This window comes from Vulpes vulpes, chromosome 10 (genome assembly GCF_048418805.1).
Source record: "Vulpes vulpes isolate BD-2025 chromosome 10, VulVul3, whole genome shotgun sequence".
Taxonomy (NCBI): Eukaryota; Metazoa; Chordata; class Mammalia; order Carnivora; family Canidae; genus Vulpes; species Vulpes vulpes.
The window spans coordinates 52,455,079-52,469,172 of NC_132789.1; the positions used below are offsets into that span (position 1 = coordinate 52,455,079).

The following is a 14,094-nucleotide window of genomic DNA, read 5'->3' on the forward strand; positions in this document are numbered from 1 at the left end:
TGCTTCAACTTGGTTAGAACTGGAGGGTATTATGCTGAGTGAAGTAAAAGTCAATCAGAGAAGGACAAACAGTGTATGTTCTCATTCATTTGGGGAATATAAATAATAGTGAAAGGGAATATAAGGGAAGGGAGAAGAAATGTGTGGGAAATATCAGGAAGGGAGACAGAACATAAAGACTCCTAACTCTGGGAAACGAACTAGGGGTGGTGGAAGGGGAGGAGGGCGGGGGGTGGGGGTGAGTGGGTGACGAGCACTGAGGGGGACACTTGACGGGATGAGCACTGGGTGTTATTCTGTATGTTGGTAAATTGAACACCAATAAAAAATTAATTTATTAAAAAATAATAATAATAAATAAAATAAATAAAAAGGCTAGTCGATGGCCACCTAGGTAGCTCAGCTGGTTAAGCATCTGCCTTTGGGTCAGATTATGGGCTCCCTACTCTGTGGGGAGCCTGCTTCTCCCTATGCCTCTCCCCTAACTTGTGTTCTTTCTCTCTCTGTCAAGTAAATAAATAAAATCTAAAAGGCTAGTCAAGAAAGGGCTCTTTGAAAAGCTGATACATGAACAGAAACCTGAATGAACTAGAGCCAATCTGTAGATACATCTGGAAAAAGAACACCTCAAGTAAGAAAAACTAAGAAGTATGGAATTCTTCAAACAATTTTTAAAACATCCACAGTCAGGAACAAGCTTACTATATTCAGAGACCACCAGGACAGCCAGTATGACTACTAGTTCAGTGAACAAGAGGAAGAGTGGAAAGAGATTAGAGAAGGCCAAGAGGCAGATCATGTAGAATCTTATAGGATAAAGCAAGCTCTCCACTGTGATGGAAAGCCACCACAGGGTTTTGAATTGGGGTGACAAATTCTGATTTAACTTTTTACCTGATGACATCAAGCTATGTACAAAATATCACTGGGTGGGGAGAAGTAAAAATATAATCAGGAACACCAGTTAGGAGACTTTTACAGTAATCCATATGAATGATAATAGAGAGTAAGATGAGGATAGAGACAGAGCTAGTAGTGGGGAAAAGTCTCATGCAATTTGAAGGTAGCACCAAACAGATCTTATGGGTTGAACGTGGAATATGAAGTTAAGAATCAAAGACAATTTCCAAGTTCTGATTTGAGTAAAGGAGTGCATGGTGGTACCATTCGTTGAAATGGAAAAGACTGGAAAGCAGAATGGGAAGAAAAAAATCAAGAATTCAGTTTCAGGGATCCCTGGGTGGCGCAGCGGTTTGGCGCCTGCCTTTGGCCCAGGGAGCGATCCTGGAGACCCGGGATCGAATCCCACGTCGGGCTCCCGGTGCATGGAGCCTGCTTCTCCCTCTGCCTATGTCTCTGCCTCTCTCTCTCTGTGACTATCATAAATAAAAAAAAATAAAAAAAAATAAAGTCTAGAACTCACAAGAAAGGTCATGATTAGGTAAATAAATGTGGGACTCAGCACACAGATGGAATTTTAAGCAGTACAATCTGATGAGGTCATATCATAAAGGAGAATAGACTATAAGAGCAGTCTGAACCTTCTGAAGCACCAATGAAATAGGAAGAAAACCAAGAGAGTAAGGTCCCAGAAGCCAAATGACAGAGTGATCAGCCATGTCAAATGCAACAGGTTGAGTAAGATGAAGACTGCAAATTGGCCGTTGTATTTAGCCATGATAACCTTGACATAAATGTTTCAGCAGAATGATGGAGACAAAAGCTGACTGGAGTGGGTTCAATAAAGAATGAGATAGGAAATGAAAGCAAAAGATAAAGACAATTCTTCAATTAGCTATAAAGAGGAGCACTCTCCTACATGTGGACAATTATTTTGTATCATTTGCTCTTTCACCTGAATTACTGCAAAAGCCTCCAACCTGGTCTCTCTGCTTCCACATAACCATTCAGTCCCAGAAGTGTAGCCAAATAGACTGGATTAAAATGAATGTTCATTCACACGATTCCTCTACTCAAAACTCTCCAATGGCTTCCCATCTCATTCAACATAAAGCTGAAATCCTTACAATGGCCAATAAGACCCTTCATGAACTACAACTCTCCACAATCCAGCACTTCTCTCTCCACCCTTCCCCTCTGAGCTCATCTACTACTCATCCTCTTAGTCACTCCATGCAGCCACACTGGCCAAATACAAATTTTAGAAGTGGATGTATGCTTCCAGCCCATGGTACTTCCTATTCCCTCTACCAAGTATGCCCTTCCCCAGAAAATCTAAATGCCTCTCTCTCTTAAATCCTTCAGGTCTTTAATATCCCCTTCCAAAGGGATGCCTTTCCTGATACCAGTTAAAGCCATAATCCCTCAACAAAGTGGATTTAGAGGAACATACCTTAACATAATAAAGGCCATTTATGAAAAACCCATACCTAACATCATACTCAATAGTAAAAAACTGAAAGCATTTCCTTTAAGGTCAGGAACAAAATATGCCCACTCTCACTACTTTTATTTAACACAGTACTGGAAGTCATACCTGCAACAATCAGACAAGAAAAAGAAATAAAAGGCATACAATTGGTAAGGAAGAAATAAAAATGTTATTATTTGCAAATGACATGATAACTATATAAAGAAAACTCTAAAGACCCCACCAAAGAAATTATTAGAATAAATTAATTCGGTAAAGTTAAAGATTCAAAATTCATACACAAAAATATGTAGCATTTCTATACACTATCAATAAAGTAGCAGAAAGAGAAACTAACAATCCTGTTTATAAGAATTTTTTTTATTATTCATGAGACACAGAGAGAGAAAGGCAGAGACACAGGCAGAGAGAGAAACAGGCTCTCTGTGGGAAGCCCAATGTGGGACTCAATCCCCAGGCCCCAGGATCATGACCTGAGCCAAAGGCAGATGCTCAACCATTGAGCCACCCAGGCAACCCAACAATCCCATTTATAACTGCACCAAAAAGAATAAAATACCTAGAAATAAATTTAACCAAGTGAAAGATGTATAATCTGAAAACTATAAGACACTGATGAAAGAAACTGAAGACAACACAAAACAAATGGAAAGACACTATCCTCATGGATACGAAGAAGTTATATTGTTAAAATGCCCAGGTAATCCCTATGAAAATACCAATAGCATTTTTCACAGAACTAAAACAAATAATCCTAAAATTTGTATAGAATCATAAAAGACCCCAAATAACCAAAGCAGTCTATTTTTTTTTTTTTAACCAAAGCAGTCTTAAGAAAGAACAAAGCTGGAGGTATCACTATGCCAGATTTCAAGGTAAACTACAAAACCAGTAATCAAAACAGTATAGTACTGGCATATACATCAATGAAACAAAGTAGAGAGCCCAGAAATAAACCAATGCTTATATGGTCAATTAACCTAAGACAGAAGAGACAAGAATATACAACAGGGAAAAGACAGTATCTTCAATAAGTGGCAGTGTGAAAACTAGACAGCCACAGGCAAAATGATAAAACTGGACCACTTTTTACACCACACAAAAATGAATTCAAAATGGATTAAAGGCCTAACTGTGGTACCTAAAACCATAAAACCCCTAAAAGAAAACATAGGCAGTAATCTATTGCACATTTGCCTTAGTAATAAGGCAAATAATATATAGTATAGTATGGTAATATCTAGTATTACTAGATAGTAGATATACTAGTATCTAGTATTAGTATAGTAATATCTAGTATCCTCTTTGAGGATAGGTCTCCTCAGTCAAAGGAAACAAACACAAAAATAAGCTATTAGGGCTATACCAAAATAAAAAGCTTTTGTACTGCAAAGGAAACCACCAACAAAGCAAAAAAGCAACCTACTAAATGGGAAAGGATATTTGCAAATTATGTTCCTGATAAAGGGTTAATATCCAAACTATATAAAGAACATGTACAACTCAACACCAAAAAAAACCTCAAACAATCTGATTTTAAAATAGGCAGATCGGTCGCCTGGCTGGCTCAATACATGGAGCATGCAACTCTTGATCTTGGGGTCGTGAGTTTGAGCCTCATACTAGGTATAAAGATTACTTTTTAAAAATGGGGGACGCCTCAGTGGCTCAGCAGTTGAGCATCTGCCTTCAGCTCAGGGAGTGGTCCGGGAATTCTGGGATCGAGTCCCATGACGAGTCCCACATGGACTCCCTGCAAGGAGCCTGCTTCTCCCTCTGCATATGACTCTGCCTTCTCTTTGTCTTTCATGAATAAATAGTCTTTTTTTCTTTTAATTTTTTTTAAGATTTTATTTATTTATTCATGAGAGACACAGAGAGAGAGAGAGAGAGACAGGCAGAGGGAGAAGCAGGCTCCACGCAGAGCCCAACGTGGGACGGGACCCCTGGTCTCCAGGATCATGCCCTGGACGGAAGGCAAGCACTAAACTGCTCAGCCACCCAGGCTGCCCTAAATAAAATCTTTAAAATAAAAAAAAAAAAAAAAAAAGGGCAGAGAACTCAAATAGGGATTTTTCCAAATTAGACATAGATGACCAAAAGATACATGAAAAAATGCTCAACACCACTAATTATCAGGGAAATGCAAATCAAAATCAAAATCACAATGAGAATATCACCTTACACCAGTAAATATGGCTAGTATCAAAAAGACAAGAAATAACAATTGTTGGTGAGGATGTGAAGAAAAAGGAACCCTCAGGCATTGTTAATGGGAATGTAAATTGGTACAACCACTGTGGAAAACAGTATGGAGGTTCCTCAAAAATTAAAAATAAGGGATCCCTGGGTGGCTCAGCGGTTTAACGCCTGCCGTATTGGGCTCGTCCCATATCGGGCTCCCTGCATGGAGCCTGCTTCTCCCTCTGCCTGTGTCTCTGCCTCTCTCTCTCTCTCTCTCTCTCTCTCTCTGTGTGTGTGTGTGTGTGTGTGTGTGTGTCTCATGAATAGATGAATAAATAAAATATTTAATAAAAAAATTAAAAACAGAAATACCATATGATTCAGTAATTCCACTACTGGGTTATTTACCCGAAGAAACTGAAAACAACACTAATTTGAAAAGATATCCACACCCCAACGTTTACTGCAGCATTATTTACAATAGCCAAACTATAAAAACAACTCAGGTATCCATCGATAAATGGATGGATAAAGAGTATAAAGAGATGTGATAAAGAGTACACCTAGGTACCCCAAAATAGACTCTTAAATACAGAGAACAAACTAGTGGTTGCCAGAGGGGAGGTAGATGTGGGAAATGGGTAAAGGGGATTAAGACGTACAAACCTCAGGGATGCCTGGGTGGCTCTGCAGTTGAGCATCTGCCTTTGGCTCAGGGTGTGATCCCGGGGTCCTAGGATCAAGTCCCACATCAGGTTCCCCACAGGGAGCCTGCTTCTCCCTCTGCCTGTGTCTCTGCCTCTCATAAATAAAATTTTTTTAAAGAGGTACAAACTTCCAGTTACAAAATAAGTAAGTCATGGATGAAAAATACAGCATAGTCAACAATATTGTAATATCACATGGTGACGGATGGTATAAATAATTTTTAAAATAAATATAAGAGTGCCTGGTTGGCTCAGTCAGTTAAGCAGCCAGCTCTTGATTTTGGGTCAGGTCACAATATCAGGGTCCTGGGATCAAGCCCAGAGTCAGGCTCCAAGCTTAGTGGGGAGTCTGCTTCAGGATCCTCTCTCTCTGCCCCTCCCTCTACTTGCCTGCACACACGTGCTCTCTCTCTCCCTCATATAAATAAATCATTTAAAAATAAAATAAAATGTAAACAGATAAAACCAGGGACACTTGGGTAGCTCAACCAGTTAAGCATCCAGCTCTTGACTGCAGCTCAGATCATGATGTCAAGGTCATGAGATGGAGCCACACTGGGTTCTGCCTGGGTGTGTAAGCTGCTTTAAGAGTCTCTCCCTCCCTCTTTCTCTGCCCCTCCCCTGCTCTCTCTTGCACACTCTCTCTAAAAAACTAAAATAAAATTAAAAAAAAAAAAAAACATAATCCCTCATCCTTCTTTATCCTCCTTCCCTACTTTATTTTTTCATAGTATTAATCTCCATATAACATACTATATATTTTATTTCATTATCTTATATTCCTTCTACTATCACTTCTCAGGCTTTTGGCTAAGACCAAGTGTGATATACCCTCTACTAAAATAGAAACTTTGGGGCACTTGGGTGGCTCAGTTGGTTGGGTGTCTGCCTTTGACTTGGGTCATGGCCTCCAGGTCCAGAGATCAAGTCCCTCATCAGGCTCCTTTTTCAGCAGAGAGTCTGTTTCTCTCTCTCTCCCTCTGCCTTTCCCCACTGCTCGTTCTCTCTCTCTCTCTCTCTCTCTCTGTCTCTCTCAAAAATAAATAAAATCGGGCAGTCCAGGTGGCTCAGCAGTTTAGCGCCACCTTCAGTCCAGGGGGTGATCCTGGAGAGCTTGTTCACAGCAACAGGAGAGAAGGGATAGACTGTAGGTACAGACAGACACAGGTAGGTTAGGTGATTTATAATGGGAGTTTGTGGAAGTATTCCTCAATCTCCCTCCCCCCCCTCAGTTAAATGGGAAACAAGGACAACAACTGACAGCAACTGACAGTAAAGAGGACAAAGAGTGTTGGAAAGAGTTTGTTTCAGGAGCAAAATTAAACTATCATTTAAGAGTGAATGGTGGGCAGCCCAGGTGACTCAGCAGTTGAGCATCTGCCTTTGGCTCAGAGTATGTTCCTGGGGTCCTAGGATCAAGTCCCACATCAGGTTCCCCACAGGGAGCCTGCTTCTCCCTCTGCCTGTGTCTCTGCCTCTCGCTCTCTGTGTGACTATCATAAATAAATTAAAAATTAAAAAAAAAAATCAAACACTCCAAAGCTAACAGATTTTCAGGAGCTTGCCTTTATACATTTCACTTGTGGATAAGACGGGAGGGAGGGCTAATAAACTTTCTATACTGAAAATTCAGAAGAATTCTCAAATGTTCATGTCCTAATCACCATATCTAACATTCTATCCCCACACAGTTGCCAAAGTAATCCAGCTAAAACACAAGTAAGACCATCCTGCTCCCATGCTTATTATTACTCTTTTACACAGTACTAAAGACAATCCAGGCTCCTTCAGTCTCTTAACTCACCATCTATGCCTTAAACTTCCAGCTCCAGCAATACCAAACTGATTTTAGTTCCCTACACAAAATATGCAGCTTCCTCTTTACTTCTCTATGCTTTTGCCAATGTACTAACATTCTAGTGCAGAGGAAAGAGATGGTGCTGATTTACATGAAAATAATTTTGAGGGGATCCCTGGGTGGCGCAGCGGATTGGCGCCTGCCTTTGGCCCAGGGCGCAATCCTGGAGACCCGGGATCGAATCCCACGTCAGGCTCCCGGTGCATGGAGCCTGCTTCTCTCTCTGCCTGTGTTTCTGCCTCTCTCTCTTTCTCTCTCTCTCTCTGTGTGTGACTATAATAAATAAGTTAAAAAAAAAAAAAAAAGAATAGGAAAATAATTTTGAAAATTTCTCAATGTGTTGAGGGAATTCTAGGAACTAAAATTAAATTCCCCCTTCCTCCATCCTCTCATTTCCTTTAGTTGGCTATTTCTATCATACTGCCATTATTACTCAAATCACCCAAATATTTGAATTATTTTCTATTCATCAATAAATACTTAGCACCTATTGTGAGCAAAGCCTAGAATATGCATTACAGTACAAAAAAAATGATGAGTTCCTACCCTTAGTCATCTACAACTTAAAAGCAGAAATGAAATAATGCAGAATGAACACAGAAGGATAAAAGTGTTAATACACTGATTCATTCATTTGCTCAGTTAGCAAATATTTATTCAACACCTACTATATACTACATAACAGACAAAAAGCTGTATTATAGAAACAAAGTGAGATAAGAATTAGTATTTATTAAATACCTATCTACTAAAAAAAAAATACCTATCTACTATGTGCTTTCTAATCACTTTCTCATTTAATCTCATAGAACCCAAGCTTTCACTTTCTGAGTCACAGAATTTTTAGAACTGAAATTTCAGGAGATTTAAAGATTTATTAAGCACAATCCAGGATCCTCTTAGGAGGATATCACATGGAAAAACAACTTCAAAGAACACTTTCTGTAGCATTTGAGTTAGGCCTGGAAGCTTGAGTAGAATTTCAATGGGAAGAAGCAGAAAAGAAAGAGTTTTTCAGATGGATAATTAATTAAAATTAGTATATGAAAGTGTCCAGCAGTAAACAAATATTTACTGACCACCCACTACCATACCAGTTAAAACACTAAAGGCATACTATAATGAATAAGACAGTCTTTGAGGAGTTTCTTCTCTGAAGAGACACTGAAACCGATGAGCAAATAAATGTTTCAAGCACCACCACTTATCTATGTTTCTAATAATTATTTCTAATAATTATTCAGACTAATAACTATGTTTCAAATACCATAGTGGGCCTTAGTTGTACAACAGTAAATGAAACAATGTGGGCCTCAGAGAATTTATAAAGCAAAGGCTTGGGAACCAAGAGAAGGGGCATATAACTCCAATTATTTTAATAAATAGTGGTAAGAATCAAGTAGACCTTGAAATACCAACATCTCCAGACTTTATTCTATAGGTAATAAGCTAATGAAGGTTTCTTAAGATAAAGAAATGAAATGAGGGGCACCAGGGTGGCTCAGTTTGTTAAGTGTCTGCCTTCAGCTCAGGTCATGATCTCAGGGACCTGGGGATCCAGCCTGGAGCCCCAAGTGTGGCCCTCCAGCTCTCTGCTCAGCAGGAAACCTACTTCTCCCTCTCCCTCTGCCCCTTCTGTCCCTCATGTATGCTCTCTCAAATAAATAAATAAAATCCTTTTTTAAAAAGGAAAAAAAAAAAAGAAACAATCATTTTACAAATATTTATCTACTACTGGAACTTAGGTAGGCAGTAAGTTATAATCTTATTTTTGTAACTAGAATGCAAAAAAAATTGAGGTTAAAAGACTAAAAGCAGAGTAAACACAGTTAAGGTATTACAACAACCAAGACAAGTTTATAAATGCTGAATTAAGGTGATGACTATGAGAATAAAGATTTGAAAGGTGCCATGAAGGTAGAATCAGCAAAAAACCTGGATAAGGGGATCAAGTGAGAGGGGCAAAGACCATGGATACAACTTCAATTTAGATGAAAAGAAAAAGGAAAGACAGGGAAAAGCACACTTCAACAGAGAAATAATGGATTCTGTTTTAAGGATATTCCAAGCCAGAGAACCAAGTCCTGCATCCTGTTCAGAACTTATTCCCAAATATCAGCATCGTATAAAGTATAACAAGCATTACTCCATGTCATGAGAAAAGAAGTCACCTGTGAGAAATCGATGCTTATTGATTAGCTAAGCTTACTCCCTGAATGAATGTAATCCATCCAGTCTCATAATGCACACAAGAAAATTTTTATCTTTTCAAAATCAAATAATTCCAAGTTATGGACTTTAGAGGACACCATCAAACTATAAAAATCATAATATTTAGATCACAAATGCTAAGTCTATCGTGGAAACATTGAGCACAGAAAGGGAAAAGTACTGCTAAGGAAAGAGGTCAAGGGCAGCCCCGGTGGCTAAGCAGTTTGGTGCCGCCTGCAGCCCAGGGCCTGATCCTGGAGACCCGGGATCGAGTCCCAAGTCGGGCTCCCTGCGTGGAGCCTGCTTCTCCCTCTGCCTCTCGCTCACTTGCTCTGTATCTCTCATGAGTAAATAAAATAAAATCTTAAAAAAAAAAAAAAAAAAAGGAAAGAGGTCAAGCCTGGAGATTCACTCAGATCACTCTACAAGGAGATTCTGTGACACGAGGCCCTGAATAAAAGACCAGAGACCCTGTTCCACATCCTAAGTACTTCCCATGAATAGGGTAGGCCTGCTAAAAAAAACAGCACAATAAAGGAGAGCTAAGAACTGAGAACATATCCTCAAAAAAGATTTAGGAAAAAAGAAAACAAAAAAAGATACACAGGAAGCAGTCAGAGAAACAGGAGTGTAATGGACATTACAAAAGAAATGAAAATATCAAGAAGGGCAACAATGACAAACAGTTCACAGAACTAAGAGACAATGAAGACTGGAGTGAAAACTATCAAATTTAGTAATTTAAAATTCCCTGAACTGGGGCATCTGGGTGGCTCAGTGGTTGAGCACCTGCGTTTGGCTCAGGGTGTGATCCTTGGGTCCTGGGATTGAGTCTCATATGGAGCTCCCCGCAGGGAGCCTGCTTCTCCCTCTGCCTATGTCTCTGCCTCTCTGTTTGTCTCTCAAATAAATAAATAAAATCTTAAAAAAAAAAAAAAAAGTAAATAACATACAAAGTTACTGGTAACCTTGAACACAATAGTTCTGGAATACTTTAAGGGTAGAAGTCAAACTTTAAGGGGTACTTGAGGAGATTCCTGGGTGGCTCAGTGGTTTAGCGCCTGCCTTCCGCCCAGGGTGTCATCCTGGGGTCCCGGAGATCGAGTCCCACATGGGCTCTCTGCATGGAGCCTGCTTCTCCCTCTGCTCATGTCTCTGTCTCTCTCTCTCTGTCTCTCTCTTTTTCTTTTTCTTTCTCTCTCTCTCTCTCTCTCTCAGTATCTCTCATGAATAAACTGATAAAATCTTTTTAAAAAAAAGCGGGGGGTGCTTGGTTGGCTCAGTTGGAAGAGCATGGAACTCTTGATCTCAGGGTCATGGGCTCCAGCCTCATGTTGAGTGTAGAGGTTACTTAAATAAACAAACTTAAAAAAAAAAAAAAGAAGCCAGGATGCCTGGGTTGCTCAGGGGTTGGGCATCTGCCTTCGGCTCAGGTTGTGATCCCTGGGTCCTGAGACTGAGTCCTGCATCAGGCTCCCCGTCTCTGCCTCTCTCTCACTGTGTCTCTCATGAATAAATAAATAAAATCTTTAAAAAAAAAAAAAAGCCAAATTGTAATATGAGAAATGTATACAGGTAAGTAAGCTGAGACAGCGAATACAAACTCATTTTCCAAGAAGGTTGCTAATAAAGCAAAGAAGAGATAACAAAGTAACTTAGGTAAGTTACACAATCCAGGGAAACTGTATTTTGCTTTTTTCGGAGGTATAGGACAAAAAGAAAATAAGACACATAACAAGGGCCTATATCAGATGAGAGGGGATGAAATCAAGCACATAAGCACAAGGATAGCCTCCGAGAGGAAGATGAATACTTCTTTCTCTAGAATTTAAGCAAAGAATGAGTGAACACAAATTTTGAGACAGTGTCACCTGGCTGGCTCAGTTAGTAGAACATGTGACTCCTGACCTAGGGGTCGTAAGTTCAAGTCCCACACTGGGTGGAGAGCCTGCTTGCTTGCTATATAAATACATAATTGTGAGGTAGGGAAGAAGGGAAAAATCAAATAACCTTGAACTCTTTAGTGAAGCAGGTCAACTGAATCAAGTAAACTAAGTCAGGAGATGATTAAAGGATTAAACATCTTAAAAGTTTCAATTAGGTACTGCAGAGAATATTTTTAAAAAGGATGAGGGGGGCGCCTAGGTGGCTCAGTTAAGCATCTGCCTTAGGCTCAGGTCATAATCCCAGGGTTCTGGGATCCAATCCTGAGTGGGCTTCCTTTCCTGCTCAGTAAGGAGTCTCCTTCTCTCTTTCCCTCAGCCTGCCACTCTGCCTACTTGCATATGCTCACGCGCGCTCGCTCGCGCGCTGTCAAATAAATAAGTAAATAATCTTTAAAAGTTAAAAAAAAAAAAAAAAAAAAAAAACAAGAATGAGGGAGTAAATTATAGCCAGGGACAACATTCAGTGGCTTGAAACCAAGGGCAGAGATAGGGAATGAGGCAGTCTACTCGGAGCTGGGTGTAGAATAAAAGGTGAAAGAACAAAAGGAAAAAATCCAAGTGCTAGCATGTGCATCACTGAAACTGTACAATGAAGAATGATGTCTATGTAAAATACTTATTTAACTGATGGAAAAGAGGCAAATCTAATAAAGGTCTTGAAAAAGTCAAGGATGAAGTTACGAGGGCTGAACAAATGGAAAACTGTCATAGAGTTCATTACTACAGAATAAGTTTCTGCAAAATCCATGCAGTCAGGACCACACAGTCTCCTCTCATTGCACCCTCTACAGCTACTTTCTCCTCCCTGATACAACTGACCTTTATCCCCTATTTCTAAATACACCTACGCTTGATTAATGAATTATACACACACCTCCTGTCCATTCAGAAACTCCACGAATACGTTCACACTGCTCTCTATGTCCGTTTTCCTATGACGATGTTTTCAGTAGTAAACTCCTAGAAGACAGAGCCTATCCCTGTAAATTCTCTATTCGCGGCGCTGAATTTGGAATTGCACATATGCAGGTGTTTTAAAAGTGCTTTCTCGTGAAACAGATCGTTACCGAAAAGGATCTTGAAGATTTGAACGCACTCCTCCAAGACTATATAATAATGGCCAAATCAGAGAATTCCTAGAAATGACATCCGTTTTTATTTTTTATTTATTTGTTTGTTTGTTTGTTTGTTTTTATGATAGGCACACAGTGAGAGAGAGAGAGAGAGAGAGGCAGAGACACAGGTAGAGGGAGAAGCAGGCTCCATGCACCAGGAGCCCGACATGGGATTCGATCCAGGGTCTCCAGGATCGCGCCCTGGGCCAAAGGCAGGCGCCAAACCGCTGCGACACCCAGGGATCCCGACATCCGTTTTTAATAACAGTCAAGACAACCTCTAGTAAAGAACATTTACTACATCACATTGATTTTCCCTACTTTACATACACTATTTACCCCTCGGGCCAACTCCTCAGTATCCCTCTAGTGAGCCTATTCTTTGCAGTTCATTTACTCCCAGGCCACATTCCAGCGTCCCTTCTTCGCATCCAGTATCCCTGACTACAGACGCCCACAGGACCATTTTTTCCAAATCCCTGTTCCCCCACTTCCATTCAACCCCAGGCCATGACTTCCATTTCTCCACTCCCCATTTTTCTGCCTCTCCAGACCTTCCTTTCCTCCGGCCGAACTACACAGTCCCCACCCCTCCAAAGCCTTAGCCCAAGTCTTCCCGCCGGAGGTCCCCCTCCCCCACTGCTCCCATTCAGGCTCCCGCTCCCCATCCTCTCCCTCCCGGACCCGGCCGGCCGCCTTACCTGCTCCTTGACCTCGGGCCCCGAGGGCCCGGTCCGCTCCTCCAGCAGCTGCCTCCCGGGCGGCGCTCGCCGGCGCGGCGGCAAGGGCTGGGGCTGAGGCAGCTCCGCCGCCCGCTGAGCCCCATCCTCGCGACGGCCGGCCGGCGACGGCGGCGGCTGCGGTCGGTCGCGGCAGCGGCTCCGCTTCATATCCGCGGCTGGGCCCCGCGGGCGTCAGCACCGCGACTGTCCCGGCCCCGCACGGCCCCGGGCCGCAGCGCTGCCGCGCCAACCACCGCCCGCGGCCACCATGGCCGGGCGGGTGCCCGAAGCCACCGACCCCAGCTCGCAGCTCCTCCGCGCTTTCTGGGGCCTCAAGCGCCGCGACGTCCTCGGCGCTCCTTAGGGAGGAGGCAGCATCCCCGCCGCCTCGTCCTCTCCCACCCGGCACACGCTCGGCGGGCCACCCGCCGCCGCCACAGCCGCCACAGCCGCCGGCTCCACAGCCAGCAGCCAGCCGGCCCGCCCGCCCGCCTGCCTCTGGGCCGGCCCCGCCCCTGCCCTCCCCGCCCCGCGCGCGCGCGCACGGGGAGCCCGCCCGCCGCCTCTGGCCGCGCGCCGCCTCCCGCGCACGCGCCGGCGAACGGTCGCGAGAGACCCGCCCGTGGCCTCCCCGCGAGGTGGGCAGAACGGAAGGGGGCGGGGCTCCCGGCGCGGCTGCTGGGGCGGAGCGCGTTCATTGATTCTTTCATTCATCCATTCATGAAATTGTATACCCCGCCAAGCTAAGCGCTAGGGATCTGAAAAGGAGTTAGGATTGAATCAGTGTCTTCAAGGATCGAGCGGGAGAGGGACCAGGAACAAGAAGACAAAATATACAATTAATTGATGGAGCACCCACCGTCCTTTATTGACAGTTTTACGGAGCACTCGCCAACTGTCTTCACGTCACACTTTGGATGCAGATCTGGTCATTCTCGTCTTACAAAGCAAGAAGACCG

General features: G+C 42.5%; 1 protein-coding gene across 7 annotated transcripts in view; it reads right to left on the reverse strand.

Annotated features, from left to right (window-relative positions):
- The window catches only part of MAST2 (microtubule associated serine/threonine kinase 2), a 213,387-nt gene extending 199,755 nt beyond the window's left edge, over positions 1–13,632 (reverse strand). For all 7 annotated transcript variants that reach the window (XM_072724105.1, XM_072724104.1, XM_072724103.1 and 4 more), the window contains exon 1: positions 13,115–13,632. In XM_072724105.1, the coding sequence (XP_072580206.1) occupies positions 13,115–13,303 (189 nt within the window). In that variant the 5' untranslated portion in view covers positions 13,304–13,632. The remainder of the gene's footprint in view (positions 1–13,114) is intronic.
- Between the last annotated feature and the right edge of the window lie 462 nt (positions 13,633–14,094).